Source organism: Mobula hypostoma, chromosome 6 (assembly GCF_963921235.1).
Source record: "Mobula hypostoma chromosome 6, sMobHyp1.1, whole genome shotgun sequence".
In the NCBI taxonomy this organism is placed as follows: domain Eukaryota; kingdom Metazoa; phylum Chordata; class Chondrichthyes; order Myliobatiformes; family Myliobatidae; genus Mobula; species Mobula hypostoma.
This window is the reverse complement of record NC_086102.1, coordinates 78886231-78899294: the sequence shown is the minus strand read 5'-3', so window position 1 is coordinate 78899294 and position 13064 is coordinate 78886231. Positions and strand designations below refer to the sequence as shown.

Sequence of the window (13064 nt, the reverse complement as noted above, 5' to 3'; positions counted from 1 at the left end):
AGGTCGGTGGGACTAGGTGAAAGTAGCTTTCGGCACGGACTAGAAGGGCAGAGATGGCCTGTTTCCGTGCTGTAATTGTTATATGGTTATATAAGTAAATCAATAGCATCATAACATTTTAAGTAATGTTTGGATATTAAACACACAGCACATATTTTCCCTGTACGAACATACAAAATCATTGCAACACACCAATATCGCTGAATCAGTGGGAGCCCTGGGCTGAATGCTTGTTTCCCTGCAACAAGCGGGGTCCCATCGCGGGATGATGGGAGACAGCGATACTCGAATGGGGTTCCTTATGTCCAGTCTATTACGCAATTTGGTTTTCGTTGCATTCATTGCAGAGATATGTTGGAAATGGAAACAACGTTTTCAGTGCTTTCGTGGCTGTCTCAGGATATTTAGCCTTGACTGTGAGATCCAGAATGCCAGCAGAGATGTTATGTCAAACATACTTTTCAGCCCACTGTTATTTGCAAGCTCGAGGAGTTGATCTTCTTCCCGCGCTGACATGGATGACGTGCGGGTAATGACCTCGCATGCGTAACGGCTCAATAGTGGGCTTGACAAGGAATGAGGAAAGGTGCAGCTGACTCCTAACGCCAAATCATATCGTTTCCTCGCGGCCCGGTAGCGCATGCTTTGCGGCCCGGTACTGGTCCACGGTCCGGTGGTTGTGGACCGCTGGCTTAGAAGCCTTAACTGTATGCTGTGGCAGAGCTGTGATGCTGTCTCTGTCAAGTTGTAACGCATCTTTCAGCCATTCCCATATAATTTTTGTGAACCCATTACAATACAGTGGGATAGTAACACTGCAACATTTTGCAAGTACTCTGTGCAATCTCTGTAGTCTTTTTCTCATTGTCACCTGCTGTGAGATTGCAGTTTGTATTGTCCAGGCAGAGGAATGCAATCTGGAATCTACAAAATGTATAAATAAGAACCTCAGATGCTCAAAATACTCAGCGCTGGGACTCGTGTTGATGTAGTGATATAGTTAATGTTTTTAGGTCAGTTACACTTTTCTTGGTCTGAAACATTAACTCTTCTTTTCAAGCTGTTAGACTCGAGTGACCTGTTTATAAAAAAAACACACACACACACACACACACACACACACACACACACACACACACACACACACACACACGGAATTGTAGTAGATCCTGACTTTGCTGTAGAGGACAGTGGTCATAATGTTGCTATACTGAGGTAATATTAGGTTTGTGCAGTTGTTTCAAGAACCAAACAGTTGAAGGGATGTATAGCAATTATTGAATGTTAACACTATTAATTTCTTTTTTAATGTTAATCCAGCTTTGTTCTTGTTTATTGTTGTAAATTTGCCAGATATTTGTGGTGGGGGGGGGATAAACCCTTCACGTTTTTGTATACGCCTATGGATTTTCAAAGTTCTTTTAGTATAGTATACATAGCACTAATAACTGCTTCCTTTGCAAGTCCTTTTCCCACAATCCTCCCTATCCTACTCACTAAAGACTACAGGTGATGCTAAAGTTGATTTATTTTGTAGGTCCAGTGGTCTCCACATAATGAAACTATTCTTGCTTCCAGTGGTACAGATCGTCGTCTCAATGTTTGGGATTTAAGGTGAGGAGACATACTTTTCCAATTTGAATCAGAATCAGGTTTAGTATCACTGACACATATTGTGAAATTTGTTTCATAGCAGTGGTACACTGCAAGATTTAAAAATCACTTAGTTACGAAACTTTTAATAGCGCAAAAGAGGAATAGTGAGGTAGTGTTCATGAACCATTCAGAAATCTGATGGCTGAGGGGAAGAAGGTGTTCCTAAAACATTGAATGTGGGTGTTTAAACTACTGTACTACCTCCTCTATTGTAGTAATGAAAAGAGGGCATGTCTTGGATAGTGGAGGTCTTCAGTGATGGATGCTGCCTTGAGGCACCACCTTCTAAAGGTTCCCTTGATGGTGCAGTGAGTTGAGCCCATATAGAACTGTCTGAATCTACAGCGCTCTGCTCCCTCTTGATCATGTGCATTGGAGTCATCATACCAGGCAGTGATGCAGCCAGGCAGAATGCATTCCACTGAACAACTCGAAATTTGCTAGTTCTTTGCTGTACTAAATTTCCTCAAACTGCTTTGGTATTCCATTGTACTTCAATAGAAATATAGCTGCTGGCATGCCTTTGTGATTGCATCAGTGTTCTAGGCCAAGGATAAATATTTTTGAGATATTGACATCCTGGAACTTGAAGCTGCTTACCCTTCTTACTGTTGACCACCTCAGAGTACTGGTGTGTGTTCCCCTGATCTCCCCTTCCTAAGTCTACAACTAATTCCTTGGCCTTGCTGCTGGTACGTGCAAGGTTGGTGTTGGGACACCATTTAACCAGCTAATCTCTCTCACTCCAGTAGATCCCTTCAGTGACATTTGAGTATCTGCCATTAATAATGTTGTCAGGTGAAAGTAATAAATGTTGTATGAGCTGTGCCTAGATGCACAGTCATGAGTGCAGAGAGGGTGGGCTAAGCATGCATCCTTGAGATGCACTTGCATTGACGGTCGGGGAGAAAAAGATGGTATTTCCAATTCGCACTGACTGGTTCTCAAGTTAAGGAAGTCAGGTTTGCAGTGCGGAGAGGGGTTCAGAGGCTCAGGTTTTATAGTTTATTTATTAGTACTGGTGGGAGGATGGTGCTGAATACCAGACTAGTCAATAAACAGTCATCTTGTATATGTTGCCATTGTGGTCTAAAACAGAGTGGAGAGCCAGTAAGATTGTCTGCTGTGTAGACCTGTTGTGGTAGGCAAATTGCAGAGGGTCTAGTTCCTTCAGACTCGGACCTGGACATGCTACAGGGTAATAGTCATTGAAGCAGCTCATGAAGATCCTCTTGGGCATTGATATGACTAGTGCCCATTTGAAGCAGATTGGAGCCTCTGACTGTAGCAGTAAGGGGTTGAAGATGTTCTTAAATATTCAATTGGTCGGCATATATTTTCAGTATTCTGTCAGTTAAATCATTGGGGCCTAATGCTTTGCAAAGGTTCACCCTCTTGAACTTTTGTAAGGCCTGAGACTGATCACAGGTTTGCTAGACGCTGTGGGGATTTGCACAGGTGTAGTTTTATTCTCTCTTTAAAGTGTGCATAAAAGGCATGGAGCTCCTTAGGAAGTAATGGTATGTGAGCCCTGCCACAGCTGATGTGCATCCACTTGTAGCTCTCCAGGCAACTTCCTTTTCCCTCTCACAACTGCCTTCCAAATGCAATATCTAGATTGCTGGTCTTGAATGCCACAGATTTGGCCCTCAGCTTACAGTGAATTTCATGGTTTATCCAGGGCTTCTTGTTTGAGCATGTTCCGTATGCCCTTGAACATGCATAGTCATCTACATAGATCTTTATGAAATCGCTGACGATTGGAGTATTTATTCAGGTCTGAAGGGAGAATCATTGAATATGGTGCAGTCCACTGATTCAAAACAGTTCTGTAAACACTCTGCTTCCTTTGACCATACCATTGTGATCCTCACCACTGCTTTCTGCAGTCCTCAGTCTCTGCCTAAATGCCTGAAGTTGAAGTATATTCAGGTGGTTGGACCTGCCAAAGTGTGGGAGTGGGATAGCATGGTGAGCATTTTTGATGGTGATGTAACAGAGTTCATGTGTGTTGGCTCCTCCGGATCCACAGGTAACATGCTGGCAGTTTGTCAGAGACTTGGTCAAAGCTGGCCTGGTTGAGGTACCTCCACAATGATTGGAAAGGCATCATGGTATGCTGTCTCATGACTTGATCATGGAGTTCAGCTCCTCCAGTGCCAGCTTGACTTTTGCCATGGGTAGAGTTTTCACTGCAACCAGGGTGATGGCAAAAAACTTGGCAGAAAGAATTGAATATATTTGACTACCAGATGTTCCAGGTCAGGTGAGTAGGACTGAGACAGAACCATCAAGTAAATGCGCCATGATGAGTTCATCATGAAGCAAACACTGCCAACTCAACCATTATGTAACATTATGTCCTGTCCGTGCACCAGAATGTAAAGCCCTCAGGCTGGAGTGCTGGGGTGAACAATGTATCTGAAACAAAATAAGCAACAGTCCTTATTTCCCTCTGGTATTAGAATCTTGCTCTGTCTTCAGTTTTAATTTGTAGTGACCGCATTAGCCAGTAGGATAGTTGGGAGAGGGGACCTTAGGGCAGCCTAGTTCCTGGGATAATGGAGACTTTCTGAGCTTCCAGCTGCTGCACTTGCTCTCTGGGTGCTCTGCAGTCCCAAGTCTCAGTTCTGAACTTAGCTAGTTTATTTAAATTATTTGAAAATTGCTTACTGCGGTGTCTGTGGCTGTAGATTTCAGCTGTTCTAAACAGGAATGCTTGATGGGAGTTTCACACAAAGTCACCACATTTCATCTTGCCTTTTCATTTTGCCAGCTTCCAGTTTTTTTTCAGCAGCAAATTTACCTAGCACTGTAGTAGTATTAATAAATTAGGGGGCAATTTGTACTATTGATAAGGGTTAGAAAGGGAGAGATGAGTAAGGGTGATCAGGCATTGGAAACACTGGGTAAGTTATGAGCGGTTACTAGAATCTCTAATCGGGTATCAACCAAGTATTTGAACAAATAGGTGTTTAAAAATTTGTAAAGAAAAGCCTTTGAAATAGAATTTTGTGAAAGGGCCAATCATGACAATTGTGCGAGTGTTCATGGCTGTTACTTAATTCAGCTTCCAAAAATTATTCAACAAGTTTCCAAGTTGCTGAAATTAGGAATATGTAGAATTAGAGCTAACATGTTGGTTTTGATAGGTATTACAGAGTATGGATGTTTGAAGTTATATTGTTCCTTTCACCTGAGGGACATATTTGCAGACCCCAGCTTCTTGCTATATAAGCAACTTGGTCCTATTTATTCATCCAAGAGTGCTGTAGATGCTAAAATAATGTAGCATAGTTATTTGTGGTCAAAAGCAGGTGGTTGTAGATAGATTGTAGCAAATGGAAAATTATGGTGAAAGGAGATGAGCATGGATATGTGTGACCCTTCTACTTTTGAATAGAGAATATTTTCTAAATAATGAAGCTGAATGCAGACAGATACTCCACATTAAATATGAAAAGTTTGCATAAATGAAATGTGACCTCTTTCTTGTCCTTTAAGAACTTATCAATTTTGTACAGAGGTTTTGTGACTTTTATGACTGCATTCTGAGATTGTATTGTTTCCTCTGGTTTTTGCTCTTGTGCTCAGAATTGAAGTGCGTAGTTCAGAAATGGGCTATTCAGCCTCTTTGATGTTTATAGATGTTTGTGCTCCACTCTGGCTATCTGCCTCATTTTTCTCCTTGTAGCATTTCAGCCTTGCTAATTCATGTGTATCTTTTTCATTTATATGCTATTCATGTAGCAAAATTGGTGAGGAGCAATCAGCAGAAGATGCAGAAGATGGACCTCCGGAACTACTGGTAGGTTTGGGTATAACGTTAATAATTAGGAATGTTTACTTTAGTTTATGTTGTCTTTCCTTATTTTGCATATTGAAGTGAAATGCTTTTCACTTGAGTGGGCCAAATGTATCTGTAATGTGGCTGTCCATTTTGCCAATCTGCTTTTCTTTCTAAACTTTGGTATCATCCTTTTCATTATTTATAGCATCCTGCCCAAATGGACATCATAGCAACTACTAGCCTGCACTGTTCCAGCACCATTATAGCATGATACAAAATAGGTCATCAACCTGGTGGAGTGAAAACACAAGTCTTGCGGGCATGCACAGAAAAAAGTAAACATTGCATTCTGTAGATTTACTTTTTCACTTTGTAACATATAGCTTCACCGTTTTGCCTAGTAGTCGTGATAAATGACTAACAAAAGGAGCTGCCTTTGGTTCCTTCATTTTTAATGATTGTGAAGATTGGCACAATGCAAAAGAGACCGTTGAACTGTTATTATTTTCATCCTGAATGGATGAGCCATCCTGGGCTTCTCCTGGGTTTCTTACTTTAAAAGTAGTTTGTATTTAGTTGGTTCATTTCATTTTGTGTATAGTAACACAATGACAATTCTCTATCTCATTATTGAAATCAGTGAAATTTTGGCCTGGCCACTTAACTCATTACCAAGTTCCATACCCGAGCTTTTCTGAATAAGAAGTTTCTTTTGTGTTCCTTAGAATATTAATGATTGTTTTAGGTGTCAATACTTGCACTCTTGCAAGTCGAAAGTTTTTAGAATTATAAATTCTCCATTTAAAAAAAGTTAGTCTCGATTCTTTAATGGTTTGAAAATAAACAGTTGCAAGAAAAACTTTGTAACCCTTTACACTTACCTGGTTTTCTGTGTTAATTATTCATAAAATGTGGTTTGATCTTCATCCAAGTCACAATAATAGACAAACATGATCTGCCTAAACTTATGACACACAAACATTTGTACTTTAGATGTCTTTATTGAATGCATTGTTTAATCATTCACAGTCTAAGATGGAAAAAAATATTTACTAACTGGTAGAACCTCTTGGAGCTGCTGATCCGACTTGCACAATGACAAAGAATTTTAGACTATTCCTTCATACAAAACTGTTTGAATTCATCAATATTTCTGGGTTACCTTGCATGAACAGCCGCCTTCAGGTCATATTGGGTTAAAGTCTGGACTCTGGCCTGGTTGTTCTGAAACATAAATTTTCTCTTTAAACCATTCTGCAGATTTACTCTTGTGTTTCAATTCATTGTCTTGTTGTATCATCCAACTTCTCTTGGAAGCTTCAGGTGACCACTATTCTGACATTCTTCTGTAACGTGTCTTTGGTACAATTTTGAATTCATTGTTCCCTCAACAAATGCAAGCTGTTCAGGCACTGAGGCAGCAAAGCGACCCCAAAGCATGATGCTCCTTCCTTCAAACAAAGTGGTGTGCATTTCTGCCAAAAAGTTCAACTATTGTCACAGAAGCATTGTGGAACATCCAGGTGGTCTTTTGCAAACTTGAAATATGCAGTAATTTTGTTATTTTTTTTGGAGAGCAGTGGTTTCCTCCATGGTGTCCTTCCATAAACACCATTCTTCAGTGTTTTTCTTATGGTGGACGCATGGATAGATTCTTTAGCGAGTTCTAGAGATTTATGTTATCTTTTGCTGTTACCCTTGGGTTATTTTTCACCTCCTTCAGCACTGCATGTTACGCTCTTGATGTGATCTTTGCAGGATGCCCACTCGTAGGGAGAGTAGCAACAGTACTGTATTCCCTCCATTTGTAGACAATTTCTTTTACTGTGGACTGATGAACACTCAGGTCTTTAGTAATGCTTTTCTAGCCTTTTCCAGCTGTATACATCTCTACAATTCCTCAAAGGTCCTCTGAAAGTTGTTTTGATCTAGAGAAGAACTGGCTCCGTCAGTAACCTGACTTTGTGTCTTTTTTAGAGGGCAGGGCACTTCTACAACCCACACTTTTGTAGAAGGCATTATCCCAGAGGTTCACATACTTTTTTGAATCTAGACTGATTGTTTAACTGGTGTACTCAGTATTGACAAGAAGTACAATTATTTTTGTGTTGTTTAGGCAGATTGTGTTTTTCTATTATTGTGACTTAGATGAAGATCGGACCACATTTTATGAGTAAATCAGAAAACTAGTTAATTGCAAAGGATTCACAAACTTTTTCTTGCCCTGTAGCTCACCAGATTGTTTCCCATGTTCCTTTAAACTTGCCAGGGCCCATTTTCCATATTCCCTTTAAACTCACTGGGCCCTGTTTTTCACGCTTCCTTTATGCTGGACTGAGCCCCTGAAAAATTTACTGCAATTGAGTTCTTTTATTTTTAAATTACTTTTTTTGTTATCACTTCAGTTTTATTTAGATACAGCAGGGCCCTTCTGGTCCATTGAGTCTGAAACACCCAGTTACATCCAAGTGAACAATTGACCTACTAACCTGTATGTATGTCATTGGAATGTGGATGGGAACCGGAGCACTCAGCGAAATCCTCATGGTCATGGGAAGAACATCCAAACTTCTTACAGATAGAGGCAGAATTGAACTGGGTTGGTGTGCTGTGATAGTGTTACACTATCATGCCAGCCTTCTGTCATTCAATTTAAATTTGTATTATCTGTTCAGCTTTAGGAAACACTTACTTCATTCAGTCTAAGCCTATTTGTAATTTTAAGCACTGCTGTCAAATCTCTTGACTTATTTGCTGTGAAGAATGCTCCTTTGATTTTGTACTATTTTAGTTTCAATTGTTTCTCATTTGTTGTATGCCAAAGTGGAACATCTCCACTTGCTGCATTGAATTTTGTCATGAGTCCTTTGCTAATTGCCATGGTGTTTTTGGCACATCCAAGTCTTATTCATGAATCTATATCAGAAACAGTGGTCCTGATATTAAACTTTAGGCAAAGCTACTGTGGTCAGTCTAGTCTGATTATCTAGACATTCCCTCGAACTGTTTTCTACACATGGATAATTTTATATTTAGGCTTGTACTATATTTTGCTTCCAGTTTTATTATCGGTATCAAACAAGGGAGATTAATACACAGTCAGTTGCATTGGTCTTATTCACCATCTACTTCACAAACTCATTGCAGTTTATTCAAGTGAAATTTGCCTTTAATAAAACCCTATTGATTTTCCTTTAACAGTTCTTTAATGACTATGGTGGATTCATAACTGAAGTTATCTCCCCATCTTCTCTTCCCCTCTGTTCACGTCTGTTTAAAATACTTATTTATCATTGAAAAGGGATTTAATGACATTATTTTGTGTTATTGTATCCTTCTCACAATAAATAGTCCTGATTTTGCTGTGAATCTTATGTAATGCCTTTGTTATGACAAATTAGGAAGTTTTCTTTATTGATTGTCTGAAATAGTATATTTGAATCTGCCTTCCTTCAACATGTAGATTAAAGAACCTTTTTGTAACTTGTACCAAGAATAAAGGATTATAAATTGGATGAATTTCCAGTTTTGGATTTTCATGGAATTGAAATGGTGCTAAAGTCAAAGAACAGTTGTGATTTTTTTTTTGTTAGAATAGGTGAGGTGCTAGATGCCCTACTATTTCTTGATCCCTTCATTTGGTAGTAATATTTTAACTAAGTTTGCACTAAGTGAAATGCAAAACAACAGTGATACATGAGGTGATTGGTCAATTTGTATTCCACAATATATTTGAAAGAGAAATGAAGTCTGTAATAGGACAATTTATTTCTAATCAAACATTCTCAAAATGTTCTTTTGATGTGCATTTAAATCAGAAACATCACTTTCCGGAGGGAAGAATTTCTTAATGTGGAGTGCTAATTTAAATATAGACTAAAAGGTCCTCAACAACCATACCAACTCTCTCTTTCAGTTTATTCATGGAGGCCACACTGCAAAGATCTCCGATTTCTCCTGGAATCCAAATGAACCATGGGTAATCTGTTCTGTTTCAGAAGATAATATTATGCAAGTTTGGCAGATGGTGAGTGTTGGTCTTACTGAATTAATTGCAGCCCGAGTATCAACATCATTATGCATAGAATATAAAATTTATTCAGTGCATTTGGTTAATGGCTATATGACTTTATCGTGGTTAGGTTATACACGTTTCAAATGTTATGTATCGAGATTTGATTGACTTTATTTTTTCTCTGCCTTTTTAGGCTGAGAATATTTACAACGATGAGGAACCTGACACACCAGCCTCTGAATTAGAGAGTCAAGGATCATAAGCCTAGATTGGCCAACTATTTTTAAAGAGGTCTGGGAGGAGAAAAATAGACTGATCATCTTAATACAAGTTTTCCAAATGGTCCTTTCAAGTCAAGTGCTGGGGCTTGTGTATATAAAAAGCACTTGCGGAAATTCTGGCGTGCAATTCCTGCAATTATCAGTGTGTCGTACAGAAATTTTGGAAGTGTTTTGAGAATGCAAAGCCTGATTTATGCATAGTACGTGATTGTATTTCATCGCATGTATAAAAGCTTAATAGCTACTTGAAGTCTAAAGCACATTGTATAGTCTCACAGTATGTTTTGTCATTTAGCTTGTCCCTGGAATGTGATTGGCAGCAGGATATTGATATGGCGTATGCATGTCTCGATTCCAGTGGAAGTGTGTTAGAGCTGAAGAAATATCTACAAGGAAATATTATTCTTATGCTCTGGAGACAGGAAAAAAATGATTATCCAAAGTGCACGTGGTAGTACTTGGAATTCTTTGCCTTACATTTGTCCAGTGCTCTCCAGGCCAACTACACATGCATACAGTGGTGGTACAAACTGCCATTAACTATACAGCATTTGTTGCTGGAGCACACCATTCATGTTGATAATTTAAATAATTGCAGTGTATATTGTATGTTTTGAGTAATTCAGCAAATGAAGAATTGCTACTGCTGCCCTCAGAAGTAATGTGTGGCGTAGGTTTCTTGGTGTTTGAGGCTCTTGTGTATATGAATGTATGCAGTTATGAACCTATGTAGAAATTTGCTTGTTCTGTATTTTTCTTCATAATTTTTAAAAAATGCATTTTATGCACATTGTAGAGCAGGGATATACAAACAAAATAAACTTTTTTGTAATAATTTCTAAAATTTCACTCTTGCAGAATTTCATCAAAGCATGTTTTCCTCCTTTATAAACACAGTCTTGTGCAAAATAAAGGGTGGTTAGTACAGATGATGTAGAACATTCTCAAATAATCAGTCCTTTTGTGTTAGAGCTGCAAGAGATTTTTTTGAATCAGTAGTAGACGGAGTACAAAAATTGAGATTTGTAGGATGAAAGTAGTTACAGAGAATAAGGTTTGATGGAAGAGTTCGGCGAGCTCAAGGGAGAATAAGGGAATTTATTTTTTCCCGCTTTTGTTGTATTCTGTTCATCGGGTTGATTCCAGAGATGAGGGGGTTAGACTATGAGGAGAGATTGAGTTGCCTGGAACTGTACTCACTGGAATTCAGAAGAATGAGAGGAGATCTTAGAGACATATAAAACTATGAAAGGGATAGATAAGAAAGAGACAGGAAAGTTGTTTCCAATGGTAGCTGAGACTAGAACTAGGGGAAATGCCCTCAGGATTCGGAGCAGTAGATTTAGGACAGAGGAGGAATTGCTTTTCCATTCCCTGCCCAATGAAGCAGTGGAGGTTACCTCAGTAAATATATTTAAGACAAGGTTGGATAGATGTTTGCATAGTAGGAGAATTGAGTGTTATGGGAAAAAGGCACATAGGTGGACATGAGTCCATGGCCAGATTAGCCATGATCTTACTGAATGGCAGAGCAGGTTTGACAGGCCAGATGGCCTACTCTTGCTCCCATTTCTTATGATTTGTCATTCAGCAAGTACAAGCCTGATGAATAAACGAGGTCGAGTGAGTTAAAAAAAACATTGCCAGCAGAGATTTTGTCACAAACATGAGCCAAGGATTTTTGCGCTTGAGGGATCATCTCCATATTGTAGGATATTCTTGGAGTACTGGATAATGGGTAAGAAGACTGATGGATCTGAAATGTTGGATTGGTTAGAAAAAGGAAGTGCGAGAGAGCCAAATGTACTTAGAGGTTGTGTGATTCTCTGGCCTCAATTGTTGCACCAAGTTGATTAAAGTTGAGAAGGTATTGAAGGGTAATGTAGAATGTGAATTGTGGTCATTTTAGACTGACAGACAAAAAACAAGGTTAATGTTCATGGAATGGTTGAGCATAAACTTTGGAGGTCAGTTATTCATTATCTATAGCAAGGATTTGAGTGAGGAGGGCACTAATATTTCCAAGTTTGACTGTGCTAATAATCTAAGTGGGCTTTTGATACTTCTACATACTCTAAAGAAGCTTTGGGTTATATGGATGAGTCAGTGAAAACATGGCACATGGAAAATGTGGGAGAACAATGAGCTTACCCACTCTTGTTAAAATAGGGGCAACATTTAAGTGGTGAGAAATTAAGTCATGCTGATATTCTGAGGTTTACTTGTGCACAAGGCTGCGTTGCTCGTCTGACGCTCAACCCAGCACAAATAAAAGGTGTGCAAGGAGCCAGCTGGATTCAAAGTCTGGTGCTGATGCCACTGGCTAGCTATAAATGCAGTAGGCAATTAAAAGGGTAAATGATAATGTTTGCCTTTAAGTTTATTTCCATATTTTCTTGCATTGACCATTTGACCCACCAGGTCTCTGAATCTGCTCACAGATGAGTGGTAGTGAATTTTGCCTGATAGCCAGTCATGTATTTAAAAATAAACCAGGTCATCTGGGACAATTTCCCTATGTTCTTCAGCTGTTTGAGAAGTCAGGTGGCATAAGTTTGAAAGAAGGCACTTCTAACACTGCAGCTCTTTAGTATTATTGTTTAAAATTTCTACTCAGTCTGGGTGGTTTTGAACCCACAAGTGGCTATATGTTTATTTTTACATATACAATGACAGGCTGTCAGACAAAATGCACCAACCACTCAACTATGAGCAGACTGCTCATCTTAAGGAGTATTAAGTTATTCAGTGCTGATGCAAATACATAGATGGCACGCTCTCCCCTAACAGTGCAATTCTGAAAAGAAGGCATCCGATTCCAAATCACTACAAGCATGTTTGAAATGGGGGATGCTTCATTGTCCTTCCTGGAGTTGAAATTCCAACCTAAATAGTTCTCAGTGATAATGTTTGGCCAATTAAGTGAATGTTTTGAGTAATCTTCAATACTCATACTTAATGTATTAAACCTATAATCTTTCTGAGGTCATTACATCCAGTGACTTCTTTCAGAGCCTGTCCATGAGTCTGTAATTAATTCAGATTAAATCTTAAAATGCATGATCTGACAGCATTCTGCGAAGGCTTACAGTTTTCTGGTAAACTACTAGATTCATTGAAGCAATAGATAAGGAACCACATAAATGTTGCCCGCTTCTTTGAAAAAGAAAGAATGGGGTTATCACATTTAAAAACATAGATTTTGTTTTGGTCATGCAAGAGAAAAGGTTCAGTGAGGCTGGGTTTTTTAACCTTTATTGGAGTTTCAAACTTTATGCGGCAGCAAGAAAGCAGGCTTGCTTTCAAATGGGCTTGTTGCCAC

General features: G+C 39.0%; 1 protein-coding gene across 2 annotated transcripts in view; it reads left to right on the top strand.

Annotated features, from left to right (window-relative positions):
- LOC134348129 (histone-binding protein RBBP7) overlaps positions 1–9995 on the top strand; it is a 28242-nt gene extending 18247 nt beyond the window's left edge. For both annotated transcript variants that reach the window (XM_063051046.1, XM_063051047.1), the window contains exons 9-12: positions 1538–1614; positions 5407–5464; positions 9363–9473; positions 9655–9995. In XM_063051046.1, the coding sequence (XP_062907116.1) occupies positions 1538–1614; positions 5407–5464; positions 9363–9473; positions 9655–9723 (315 nt within the window). In that variant the 3' untranslated portion in view covers positions 9724–9995. The remainder of the gene's footprint in view (positions 1–1537; positions 1615–5406; positions 5465–9362; positions 9474–9654) is intronic.
- Positions 9996–13064: the final 3069 nt, after the last annotated feature.